General features: G+C 54.7%; 4 protein-coding genes across 4 annotated transcripts; 2 read left to right on the top strand and 2 right to left on the bottom strand.

Annotated features, from left to right (window-relative positions):
- Nucleotides 1-1274: 1274 nt before the first annotated feature.
- Nucleotides 1275-3875, bottom strand: POSPLADRAFT_1152191 (hypothetical protein; the record flags this gene model as incomplete). Its single annotated transcript, XM_024486632.1, has 9 exons — nucleotides 1275-1549; nucleotides 1601-1833; nucleotides 1915-2007; nucleotides 2037-2135; nucleotides 2311-2452; nucleotides 2507-3064; nucleotides 3391-3470; nucleotides 3702-3784; nucleotides 3834-3875. The coding sequence occupies 9 exons, from the start codon at nucleotides 3873-3875 to the stop codon at nucleotides 1275-1277; spliced, it is 1605 nt and encodes a 534-aa protein (XP_024335904.1).
- Nucleotides 3876-6740: 2865 nt separating this feature from the next.
- Nucleotides 6741-8046, bottom strand: POSPLADRAFT_1049262 (hypothetical protein; the record flags this gene model as incomplete). The annotated part of the gene is made up of 2 exons (XM_024479697.1): nucleotides 6741-6831; nucleotides 7004-8046. The coding sequence occupies 2 exons, from the start codon at nucleotides 8044-8046 to the stop codon at nucleotides 6741-6743; spliced, it is 1134 nt and encodes a 377-aa protein (XP_024335905.1).
- Nucleotides 8047-8548: 502 nt separating this feature from the next.
- Nucleotides 8549-10652, top strand: POSPLADRAFT_1152229 (hypothetical protein; the record flags this gene model as incomplete). Its single annotated transcript, XM_024486635.1, has 5 exons — nucleotides 8549-8840; nucleotides 9073-9354; nucleotides 9405-9467; nucleotides 9520-9618; nucleotides 9667-10652. 5 exons carry the CDS (start codon nucleotides 8549-8551, stop codon nucleotides 10650-10652), a joined length of 1722 nt encoding a protein of 573 aa, XP_024335906.1.
- Nucleotides 10653-10906: 254 nt separating this feature from the next.
- Nucleotides 10907-12165, top strand: POSPLADRAFT_1151424 (hypothetical protein; the record flags this gene model as incomplete). Its single annotated transcript, XM_024486530.1, has 7 exons — nucleotides 10907-10949; nucleotides 11010-11124; nucleotides 11188-11355; nucleotides 11426-11582; nucleotides 11655-11838; nucleotides 11897-12010; nucleotides 12059-12165. The coding sequence occupies 7 exons, from the start codon at nucleotides 10907-10909 to the stop codon at nucleotides 12163-12165; spliced, it is 888 nt and encodes a 295-aa protein (XP_024335907.1).
- Between the last annotated feature and the right edge of the window lie 152 nt (nucleotides 12166-12317).

Consider the following 12317-nt stretch of genomic DNA (forward strand, 5'->3'; position numbering starts at 1 on the left):
GTGTGGCGGGTACGGACGGGGAAAAATGTGGATGTGGTACAGGTGAGGACAGCGGAACAGCCATTTGCAAAGTCAGGACCGGGGGAGACATCTACCTCTGGACTGCCCATGAAAAGCACTGCTCGACACCACAAACACGCCGTCTACACGAGCCATACCACGTTCCAAATAAGGAAGGCGTGTGTAAGAACATCATCTTATGTAAGCTGTAATCGGCCGCGATCTTGCCCCGTGTCTCGGAAGCGTGTCCTGTTGTCTGTAATGCAGTGCTCATTACAGTCGGAGGTGAGTAAAGACTGACATACGTATCCGGCTCTACCACCGCCCCATTCGCGCCAAAAGACGCAAGTTGTGGCCCGGGTCGTCGCCGGAATCTGTGTCGACAAAAACACGGGCCTTTATGCTTGGGCCTCTGTGGCGGGCATGGGGGGACAAAGCGAGGTGGCAAAACTAGCCACGGCCGCGGCGTTGCAGGCGTGTTCCAGGAGCTGATGACGGTGTTGCCTATTCCATCGAAGCATTCCAAGGACGAAAGGGCAGAGAAGCAGACGGGCGCCAACAGAAGATCGGATTGTACCCGGGACCGTCGGCTTGTGGCAAAACTCTGGAGATCAATTCGCCTCCGTGTCCGTCGGAAAAACAGTGTCTACAGCCCAAGACGAGTCGGGACAAATGTTGCGAGCCGGACATGTCCCGTCGTTGACGATTGTGGGCGTGATTAGCAATGAGTATAGCCACTGACGTCGTCCGGAAGCATGCTCTCGATCGGTCGTGATGCTCGGAAATGATGGCGATCGAGGGCTTGCCAAAGTCCAAGAGAACAAGAAAAGGCTCGAGGACCGACAGGTAACAACAGTCTTGGCTCATTCGCCAGGGGGAAAGGAGAAAGTACGGCAAAAATCAAAGTTAGATAAACGTAGCCATTATCATAGGATAGTAATACTGACAAACAAGAAGCTCATGTTAAATCAATGGAGTCCTTGATTCAGAAACGATCTTTGACAAAAACAACCGGACGTGCTCACCTGCCATAAACGCCGAGCGGTCTCGCATGGCACACCGGAAGGCATTCATGATACAACACCTGCATTTGACAGCACTGCGAGAGCAAATAGCGATACTAGTAAAATACTTTGAGAATAGCATAGACATAAATGTCACGAGCCAGTAGCAGAACGCCAGTAATGTAAAGACGATTAGGAAGGCATGTTGAAGCGCGTCAACAAGGCTAGCGAAAGTTCTGGGGAACAAAAAACACGGACCACAGCCCTCGATCACAGTGGCACATTGCCTAGGTGAGAGCCAGACTGCGCATTCAGCAAGATGGCAACATTTTGATCCATCCGCTGCTGATCGGCTGCGGTCATTGATGGTAAGGCGGATTGGCGTAGCGACGGCGGCAGCGACGTCGAGGTGGAACCGAGCATGGCGGGAGAGACTTGATGGCGCTTGGGCGGCGGCAACAGGGAGACGTCCTGCGGGTGATATGAGCTTGATGGCTGTAGCGTGTAGACAGTGCGTCCAACCTCGAACCCCTCTCGACCCTGGGCTGCACATGAGGCGTCAGTATCAGTGGGAACTGGCAGATGGTGGGGCTCACTCTGTGGCAGGTGGTCCCACCCACGCGCGTGTTTGCGCTCGGCACTGAGGTGATTGAGTTGCATCTCGTGTTCGCGGGAAGGAACCCCCATGGTCTGGCGAAGAGCCGTTATGTTCTCTGTGGTTACGAGTAGAGTGAAAAGACCCACGCGCTCCAGCATCGTCAACTCAGTGTTCTGACCGGCGGCTTCCCCCATCGTGTTGACCTGTGGCCAATGCATGTCCCGCCAGCCACTAGTATTATCTTGTATCATAACATTATTAGGCCTGCCAAGACCCTTTAGTCAGAGAAAAGACATGAGCGAGGCCGCTCACATAGGACTCATCACATCATCCTGAGAATCGTTCGAGCTCGTTCGGGACTGCGGCCGCCGTTGAGAGATATCATGGTTCGTCTGCCCCGGCGACCTAGTGGACGCATCTGTGGCTGAGCCTACTCAGCACGGCGTCCAATCACGACTAGATGCACGCTACCTTCTCCGTACTCGTTGCGGTATATCTGCATCATCCTCGAAGCTACGAAGGCCTTAGTTGAGCTATAACATCATAAAGTAGGAGACCTACTCAGTGCATCGCGGCGTTGCTCGGCTGTGGTCACGCGTTGGCGGGCGCGGTCTTCTGCTTCGAGACATGTTGTATATCGGGAGAATGCTTCCTTCGTTTCTTTGCGAGCGCGCGCAAATTCACTCCGTGCGTGCCCCAGGTCGGTACCTTCGTTTGGCCTGCTCATTAATGGATATCTCGGTGGAGAGTAGTGAGGGCGTACGACTAGACTCTATGTCGCGCATTAGGGCGTGCACGTCATCAATCTCCATCACACCCGCAGCAGCACCATTTGGGTGGTCATGTTCATCTTTATACAAGATGAGTCGAGTAGTGATGCATATTCAGAAATACAGGTGCCTACCAGCAGCGTCCTCAGCCCCGTCCCATGCATTCGTCGATAGCGGTGTCGATGTCCCCACCGATGCTTGCGCCTGTATATGCTGCTGCTCGGCCCCGCCGGCACTCGTGTGAAGGTAAGCCCGCCGCAGACGAGGATTGTGTGGTATGCCCGCTCTCTGCCGCTCAACGAACTTGCGCAGAAACGCGAGCTCGACCTGGTCAGGCATCACATAGGGCGGGCCCTGAATCTCGCCCTTCTGCATGAGCAACTCAAGATGGGACATGACTTTGTCCTTGAGCTGCTGGAGCCATTCATGCAGCTCCATGTGGTCTTGGTCTGCGCGCGCGTCGTAGTCTTGCCGCCGCCTCGCTTTCCGCCAGTACGTCTTCGTCAATTTCAGGGCTCGATTGACCTCGTCGTCGAGCATGCGATACCACTCGCTTGCTTGGCGGTTCAAACGCACGGCAAGGACACCCGGCTGCACTCGCAGCTGCAGGACACATCTCCCCTCAAAATCCGGGGGTCCCAAGACACCCTTCTGGCCTTGGTTCCCTCTTGTAGCGCCGCGTGAAACGTTACCTAATTCCGGCCATGGTAAGTCGTCCTGCAGCATGTCGTCAAGCCAAAAAATAGTAGCCTGCTTCGGACAATCGGCGGTGGGCGGGTCGAGACGTCAGACGGATAAAAGAAAGAGTCTTGTAAAGGATCAAAGTTGAGAACACACTGGTATTTGTGAGTGGCTCCTTATGTGCCGGTGACGAACACTGTGGGAGCGACGACGGCTTAAGGGCTTCTCTCAGTGATGGTTGGAAACCGTTGGTAGTAAGGAGAGAAGCACAGCACAGCCAGAGGCTTGCCCCTTCGATCGTGTATGGTGAGAAATCAATCATGGGTGTGTCACAAACCAGACCATGAGAGTTTGGGGAGATAAAGCATCACCAAGTTGGCAAATGCCGCCGCGACGAGTGCCGAGAATGCTGATTTCCTGGCGGATCCAGTTCCTGTTAGTGCGACATCAAAACACTAGGTATTTTCACACCATCAAGAGAGTGCCTTATTAGTCAATGGCGGTAACAGCGCGCAGAGACGCCCATGTTATCAAGGCCGATGTCCATCGGTTTGACAGGGGCACGTTTCCTTGCGGGTCAGCGACGGCGATGATCAAGAGAGGGAAGCTATTTAATCTTGCCAATTCTCGTGTACAGTAGCAACCTACTGCTGGTTCCCATCGTAGTCTATACAATTGTGCACAGCATTACTGAGGCCGAATGCAATTTCAACTGAGCCAACCCGCGAGTCCTGCCGGACAAGTAATCAATTGTGTGGCAGGTCTGGCGAGAATTCTCACGCATAAGGAAAAGACGGACCAACACGCGCTCATATGTGACATGATGACAAGCGGTAGCACCGGCTTAGTACTTGTGGCAATTATCTAGAATCAGGAACGCCAGCCGACGTTGGTGGTTGATCGTGGCCAAGATGTCGGTTTCAGATGATATGTAGCGCGAGACGGTGAATACGAAGTAAAAATGAGGGACCGGTTAGGAGGATCCATGTATGACGGGATTGGAACAAAAAGGCATATTCGACAATACTCTGGCGGAAAGCCTTGGGCTCATGGCGGCGATTGTTACGATGAGATGAGGAGCGGGCATACAGATCACGCGCTTGCTGTCGAATGTCTCAGGAGACACGCCAGCGCTGATGTCGCAGAACGCGGGTAATACACAGCGCCAACCGGTCCTTAGAGAGCAAAATACCGTGAAATGCGGAAATCAAAACGGTTGGTGGCCAAGACTGAGTTTGATTGTCCGATATTTGATGTCTCAACTCGTCGCGGGGGAGGGAGGAGAGCGTCTGCACTCGTGTCAGGTACGAACTCACTTTTTCCTAAATCCAGTTTTATATCCACCGGAGCCAACTGACATCGGTTGCCTGCATGTCCATGGCCAAAGAGCTGGCGGCACTGGTAAGGTCCTATGGGTGTTGCCACCACAAACCATGTTTCGCGGGAAGTCCGCTTTAGTAATCACCGTTGTGTCTGAGTCTACAACCTCACTCACGGTGGGCACAATGAAAAGACTCCCTGCTCCGAACTTCCTATACATATGATGGGTCCAATATGCTTTGCATGTCGCTCTAATCCCCCACAGAACCCACACTGTTGACTATTGGTGCTACCAAAGGATATAGATCGTGGAGCGTGGTTTGCCGTAAGTTTGGGCCGTTAAAAGCTTGTTGATGACCATGGATCCGGAGACCACCCGCATACGGGATTTAAACACCGTCTCTCATAATGCTCACTCACCGCAGGCTCTGCTCCGAGGGACAACAGGGCAACGAGGCGATGTTAGCGAGAATGTCATCGGGGAGACCTGATGAATCCCAGTGTACGGCGGCCTTGTAGCATCCAATCTGAGTTGTGGCGGAGTAAAAAAAGCGCGCCGGCTGACCTTCAACTCACAATTTATGTAATGTGCCGCGAAGGTAGGGCATCGCAGTGCGAAGCAGATGGCTCGGCTACACTTTCATCTTCACACGCCCGGTGGGCGAGTCAGATTCTAGTGCTTTATTCAGCCTTCCCGTCAGAAAGTTCAATAACCGTTTTTTTTTTCAATCCCGCGATGTCTCCCTTTAGAGTGCAGCGCAGAACCCATCTGCTCATGACACTCTACGACAACCAAGGTGTAAGGCATTGGCAACTATTACCGTACCAGTAGTCGCGAATGAATATTGTGAAGCTCGCACTTGGAGCGGAGATTCCTAGCCAGACGCCGCTATATCTCAGCGAGATGTAACTATCATCAATGCCATGTAGGCTTTTGGCATCTATTTACCGAATGGGATTGTCATTACTCTTAAAGCGCATCGCGGCTTGCCTCGACTCCTGATTCTAGAATGATCGCCGCTCGTCACAGAACTAGAGGTGGACATGAGATGGGCATGTGGTCTCGTAGCCACCGGAGGAAACATACACCGAACAAGAGTCAGGGAAGGTACACTTCCCGAACCAGCCATGATAGCTGAACAATGCTACTTAGAATTCCTGCTCCTGCGGGATGAGGATCGGCGATAATTCCGAGCGGGAAGGAAGTGAGCCCCACCAATCCAAGCCCAGAGAACAGACGGTGCTACTTGAATGGAATCATATTGCGTCTAAGTCTGGAGGTGAGCCGGCAACACATGCGCGAAACCTGCTGGTAGCCGGAAGTTTAGCTAAGCGGGAATAGCGGGAGTTAACACACAAACCGCCGTGCGTGGAGCGATACGGCCTAGTCAAGGTTCAGGAAGACCCCAATCGCATGGATCCGAAGGCCTTGATATTGGACGAATTGCGGGTATCCAGACGCCTAACGTGAATCTCGTCCACAACTTTGAAGAGTCCTTTTGCGTACCCGCCTCCTGACGAACAGTAGGGGACCTATGCATCCACCAGCAACCGAAGTACAGCGGACTTCCGCTTGTGTATCGATGTCAGAGTCCGCGTGCTATGATATTTTGACGATCTGTCAATTCCGCAGGTCAATACATCACTCCGCACTGATGAATGAGGACATCTCTGGTGAAAACCACTCGGGTTCCAGCCTTCTCGTTCCAGTCGCACGCCGCCCTTGAGACCCTCTCATCCTGAGTAGTTATGTAACAAGGTTTGTTGTAGTGACGCGCGTAATGCGTAGGATACGTTGGTGATCGCACTAGGACCTACTCACTGCAAAACCCCAGCTTCCCGCAAGATTCTGAACCGTAAACGTTTGCTCTGCGCTCAACAGCATCGGCATGGAGGGCACTGGCTTTGTTTGGTACGATCTCCGTCCGAATCGGAGTAATGTCGGACGCCTTCTTTCGCGACAAGCATCTGATGCCATCGTTTTATTCTTGTCCGCGATAGCAATCCTATACAAAGTATGAGAAAAAGGAGGGCGAGACAATGATGAGGCATACCACATTGAGATGCACTAGAAGTTATCATCACACGCGTTGATCTATCAGTCTAGTGTCAAATTCGATCCTTCGAGATCCCTTGATGTGCACTGGTATCGGCGCGCTTGACTGGTGGGCGTGACAATTCTTGGAACTCGACGACCGAGCATGTCAATATCATTTAAGGGTAACGCTATTGTGTGTGCCTGCTTATAGGAACGATCGCGTGCTAATGTGTCGCATTCCCTGTTCGATGTACCAAATGTAAATCGATTCACCTCGCACTGCTGGGTGCTACTTGCCAAATTCGACGCCGTTGCATCGATACCATGATTCATAGACTAAAAACCATCCTTGGCTTCAATCCTATCACGCCTCCGCCTTTTCCATCCCATCCTGGTATAGGCGCACGGCACACAGGACACCTGAAAGATGTGATGCAGATGCCAGCCAGTATGGATGCGGGAGAGTTCAGAGAATCGGCGAACAATCGGTGAGAAGATGGAATTCATGTGGCCGAGCGTGATGTTCGTGCAACACGGGCAACGGAGCCGTTCAATCAGCATGTCCACGATGGGGACGATAGATTAAACTTACCGCGCAATTGAGCGTTCATTCAGGGGAACTGCGTGGCCAGCCCGCTGCATGGTTGTCTTGACAGCAGTAAACAGGCATTCACCACAACAGATATGCCCGCAAGGGGTCAACGTCGCGCGAGTCGGTGGGGAAAAGCATATTGGACAGGTGTAGGCAGATAGCGGCTCGTCTCCAGAAACTGGCGAGTCCTGCCTCTCAAGCGGTTCGCGTGATTTTGGCGAAAATGTTTGAGCAGCGCGACTAGTATTTGCCGACTCAGATGTGGTCCGACTCGAGCTACCGCCGAGCATCACTGGAGGCGACAACGATGATGGTCCAGCCATAGTGGAATTTCCGGGCAGTGCGTCCACATCGATCGGTGCGCGTGGTGCCTCTGCATAAGCAATAGCTTCTCCCGTATATTCGGGCTCAGGGGGGCGTTCTTGTGTCTGTGGATATGTTCCGACCAGATGAGAGGCTGTAGCGATGCTGGGAATGATAGTTTCCGCAGGTTCGGCATCAGGCGGTATGAGGAAGGCCGGCAAGTCCGGGCGGCTTTCTATATCATTTCCCCATGTCCCTCCTTGAACGGCTCCTCCTGACCAAGCAAACTGTTGCTCTTCGTCTAGCGCAGACACAAGTAAGTCTTCTAATTGCTGACTTGAGGACGAGGGCCCTGCTGTAGGCACAGCGAAAGCATCAGATGTTTCCTCGGAATTAAGCCTGCGCTTCTTTCGGGGGATAGCATCGGCGCGGGAAATGTCGGCATCCAAGTCGGCCTGACGAGACGGGAGTGCATGGGATGTGGTCGGCTCACTCATGACACTCTCTACGCTCGTATGGATGGTGTCGCCAGTCGGTACACTCGCTTCAAACACATCCTGCGAAGGCATGACAGAATTGGATCGCGATTGGGAGCGAGATGCGGGAGTGGATATGGAGTTCGAGCGAGTACTATGCCCTCCCACACTGCGCGGGCGCAGTGACCTGCTTGTGACCGTAGTTGGAGCTGGCAAGGGCACGTTAGACGTGAGAGCGGAGTCGAGCAGCGCATTGATGTCCATGCTGCCAACTTATATGAGTATCCCAAGACAGTAGACATATTTCTAGTGAGTTCAATAACATTCTAGCAGTTATTGAACCAACCTGTCAGCGAAGCAGCTTACGGACTGAGGCCGATTGAAACAACAAAGTATAGAGCAGCTCGCAGCAAATTGACCGCAGTTGCTAGACGCAATTGAAGCCTACAGTATCCTGTGCGATGGTCAAGTTCAACGCGCCCTGAGTTTCCAGGATCAGTATGCAAAAGAATCGAGTCTGAGGCTACTAGATGACCTCGAGAGGTTTGACGAGACAAATGGAGTTTCGACAGCCAGCACAGGCAACTGTGGCGCGTGTTTAGCGCCCGATATGCGACGCGCACGTGATTATATTGGAACACGTCTCTTCTGGTTTCAGTGTGCTAGCGCTTACACACACTTGCACTGCCATTCATTCTCCGTTGCGCTGGCAGGCTGGCCAACGCCTAAAAGCCATTAGGCAAGGTTACTCGCAATGTCCTCGACAATGGGCCCTGATAGGCCGGGATCTCCGACGCTGCTGGAGAAACTGGACGAGATGGTGCCTGCACCGCTAGCCCAGTTCGATGCATTTCCCAAGCTTCCGTCGACTTACAAGACACGCTCTGAATCTCGTGGTTTTCTCACCCTCTTCGTTGCTTTCATCGCTTTCTTACTGGTCCTGAATGACCTTGGGGAGTACATCTGGGGTTGGCCCGACTACGAATTCAGCGTCGATCCTGATGCTTCCAGTGACTTGAACATTAATGTGGACCTTGTAGTCGCGATGCCTTGCCAATGTGCGTATTTTCTACTCTCGGAGTTGGTGGAGGGGCAGCGTCGGCCGTTTCATATGTCGTAGACATTCCCGCAAGTCACGAGCCTGCGCCATAACATGACTATGGATCGTCATTGTGTATAGAGTCTAGACTCATGAGCATGGTGAATATGTAAGGCCATATTCAGCCTTGAACTCGCAATACCGCTTTCTCTTAACCTGCTTGTTCCTGATATGTGACTGACTCGTATCAGTCCTTAGCATTGACTTGCGAGATGCCGTCGGCGACCGTCTATATTTGAGCAACGGGTTCAGGCGGGATGGTACCAAATTCGATATCGGACAAGCGACGAGCTTGGATGAGCATGCGGCCATGCTGTCTGCACAGCAGGCGGTAGCCCAGTCGCGCAAGTCTCGCGGTCTGTTTTCAACGTGGTTCCGGGGAGGGGGCTCCCAGTACAAGCCGACATACAACCACCAGAAGGATGGGAGTGCTTGCAGGATCTACGGCACGATCACGGCGAAGAAGGTGACTGGTAAGTCTCATCGAGTATTGTGGTTGGTTCGTTGCGCTGATGTCAACTAGCGAATCTACACATTACGACTGTCGGACACGGGTATGCGAGTAATCAACACGTTGAGCATAAGCGTGCGTATATCAATGTTCTTCCATTGCGCCTGCTGACGTCTTCGATGGCTAGTGATGAACCTATCCCATGTTATCTCGGAGTTCTCTTTCGGGCCTTTCTTCCCTGAGATCACTCAACCATTGGATAACTCGTTCGAGCTGACGTATGATCGTGAGTCCTAGAAATCAATGCCAAGACACTCATTGACATTGAAAACAGCGTTCGTTGCTTACCAGTACTATATCCATGTTGTACCGACAACGTACATTGCTGCACGGTCCGCCGCGCTGCAAACACACCAATATAGCGCCACCAACTACATGCGTAAGATGAACAGTCACCACGGCACACCTGGCATCTTCTTCAAATTCGATATGGAGCCGCTTAGTCTGACAATACACCAGCGCACAACCTCGCTCGTGCAACTCATGATTAGGCAAGTTTCCAGAGTCAGGGCCCTAGTCATCTCCGCTGACATACTTGAAATGACCAGGTGCTGCGGGGTAATCGGCGGCGTGTTTGTGTGCATGGGCTACGCGGTCCGTATAACATCTCGTGCTGTGGAGGCTGTCGCCGGCCCAGACAAGACCCAGGGCATCGTGGCGGCCGAAGCGTCCGGTGTCGGTGTCGGCATCCGCAAGCGGCTCGGAAGCGCAGACCTGAGGCTGCGCCCAGGCTCGAGTCCCGGCGGCAACGTCATGCGGCAGGGTGCCGGCTGGGTTGTCGAGGGCGGCAGCCCGTACGGAAGCTACGCCAACACGCCGGTCTCAGGCGGGTTCGCTAGCCCGGCGATACCCAGTTACGCCGCCTCGCCGTACGCCAGTCCGGCACACAGCAGGAACACGTCGGGCCTCGGGCTCGGGATCTCGTCGCCATCCTTCGGCCCGCCCTCGGGCTCGCCCACCCCACGCACAGCACATGTTGGTACCCCAGGTGTCGCGTATCCCTTCCCGACGGCGGCGACTGCAGGCTCGCCGTACCTCGGCGCAACGTCCATGCCGTCGACCCCGGGCACGTCGGGCAACGGGTTCTATGCGCATTTCCCGCCCACGCCGAACACGGCGAATGGGGCTGGCGCGGGCTTCCCTCGCTCGCCTGCAATGGCTGCAACTAACTTCGCCGCACAGCAGAGCCTGCCTCCGCCGCGAAGAGAGAGCGGGCTGCGGCATACGAGCGTTGACAGTCCGAAGGCGAAGGATGATTGAGGATGGCGGGATGGTGTGGGATCCGTCCGTGTCGTTACTATTGCATGCAACGTGTCGGGTTCCTGTGTATTCTACATACTTAAGTTGTCTTTTGCGGATGCGGTCTCGAGACAGGGTCGTTGCCCATTTGATGTTCACCTCGTGGTCAGGGAGCGTCTACGTGCACGTGACCGTGTCTCGTTTCGATCGCCCATCAACAAACGCGGTGGTCATCGCGCGACGCGGCGTCGGACGGAGGCAAACTCAGTCGCGATATGCGCTTCAAAGCCACTGTCGACAATGTCAACATATTCTACCGTGAGGAGTCATTGTTCATTGAAGACTCAAACGCAGCCTCAGGTCTCGTATCATTGCCAGGAATCGCCCAAGCAATGGAGAAGCTGCAGAAGCGATGCATCATCCGGTTCGGCGAAGAGGAGATGCACATTATATGCAACAACGGCGTGAGCGACGGCAGCATCCAGGTCTGGTCGTACGTGCAGCCCTCAGCGCCTGTATGTGCGGTGCATCCCGTCCTGACGCAAGCGGCCCGCAGGCAGATCAAGGTGCCGTCGCTCTTCAGCAACTACCGCATACAGTCGAACGCAGGCAACCAGATCACGCTCGCGCTCTCCACAGAGGCGCTGCTCGCGGCCCTGCGCTCCGCGGCGACCCCCGCGGGCGCGTCCGCCCCGCTCGCGGCGGACGCGGAAGTGATCCTCCGGTGCGCGCAGTCTCCCTGTCGCGTCCGCGGCGGCCCCTGACGGCGCGGCGCGCCCCTCTCCCCTCCCCAGGCTCGCGAAGAAGGACGACCAGGCCGTGCTGAGCGTGCACATCAGCGGGACGACGCGCATGGGCCGCGCGGTGCTCGTGTCGCACGACGTGCGCATCGAGGTCCTGAAGCCGCAGGACGCGGGCAGGCTGCGGGAGCCGATGTGCCCCGAGCCCGAGGTGCGTTCTCCCCTACGTCCGTGCGCCCGAGCGATGCCGTGACGGCGGACGGCGCTGCGCCGCGAAACACAGGTGCATATCCTGCTGCCGCCCCTGGCGAAGCTGCGCACCGTGGTGGAGCGGCTGCGCCCGCTCGCGGACGAGGTGGTCGCCATCTACGCCAACCACGCGGGGAGCGTGAAGATATGCGCGCAGACGGAGAGCGCGCGGGTGGACGTGATGTGGAAGGGGCTCCAGAACCCCGGCAAGAGTGCGTGTCTGTTTTGCAGCCTGCGCGCACTGCCGGCGAACTCAGGGATGTCCAGACAGGGCAGCAGACCCCGAAGACGAGTCGCGCGACCCGGAGCAGATGCACGGCGTGCTGGTGTCCCTCAAGAGTCTGCAGAAGTTCTTGAGCAGCCACGTGGTGTCGACGACGACGATTGCCTGTGTGTGCGCTCTTTTGCTGTTCGAGCCACGCGTACTGACGTGAATAGGCATATGCAAGGGCCACTGCATTATCCTGTATGTCTACATAGGCGAGGTGGCCGACTCTGGAGGGGTTCTGACCTTTTACATTCCCGCCATCATCGATGCCATCTGACACTCTTGTCTCTTCGCTCGTCCGGAGCCGCACTATACCCACTGTAAGCGTATTTCTAGCTTCAGCTCCCGAGCCTTCTCCCGTCTTTGTGCTGTATCTCTAATTTTCTGTTATGGGGGGCCGTGTAACGATACGTTATCGAGTGACATGCA

The sequence above is a fragment of the Postia placenta genome (assembly GCF_002117355.1).
Source record: "Postia placenta MAD-698-R-SB12 unplaced genomic scaffold POSPLAscaffold_13, whole genome shotgun sequence".
Classification (NCBI taxonomy): domain Eukaryota; kingdom Fungi; phylum Basidiomycota; class Agaricomycetes; order Polyporales; family Adustoporiaceae; genus Rhodonia; species Rhodonia placenta.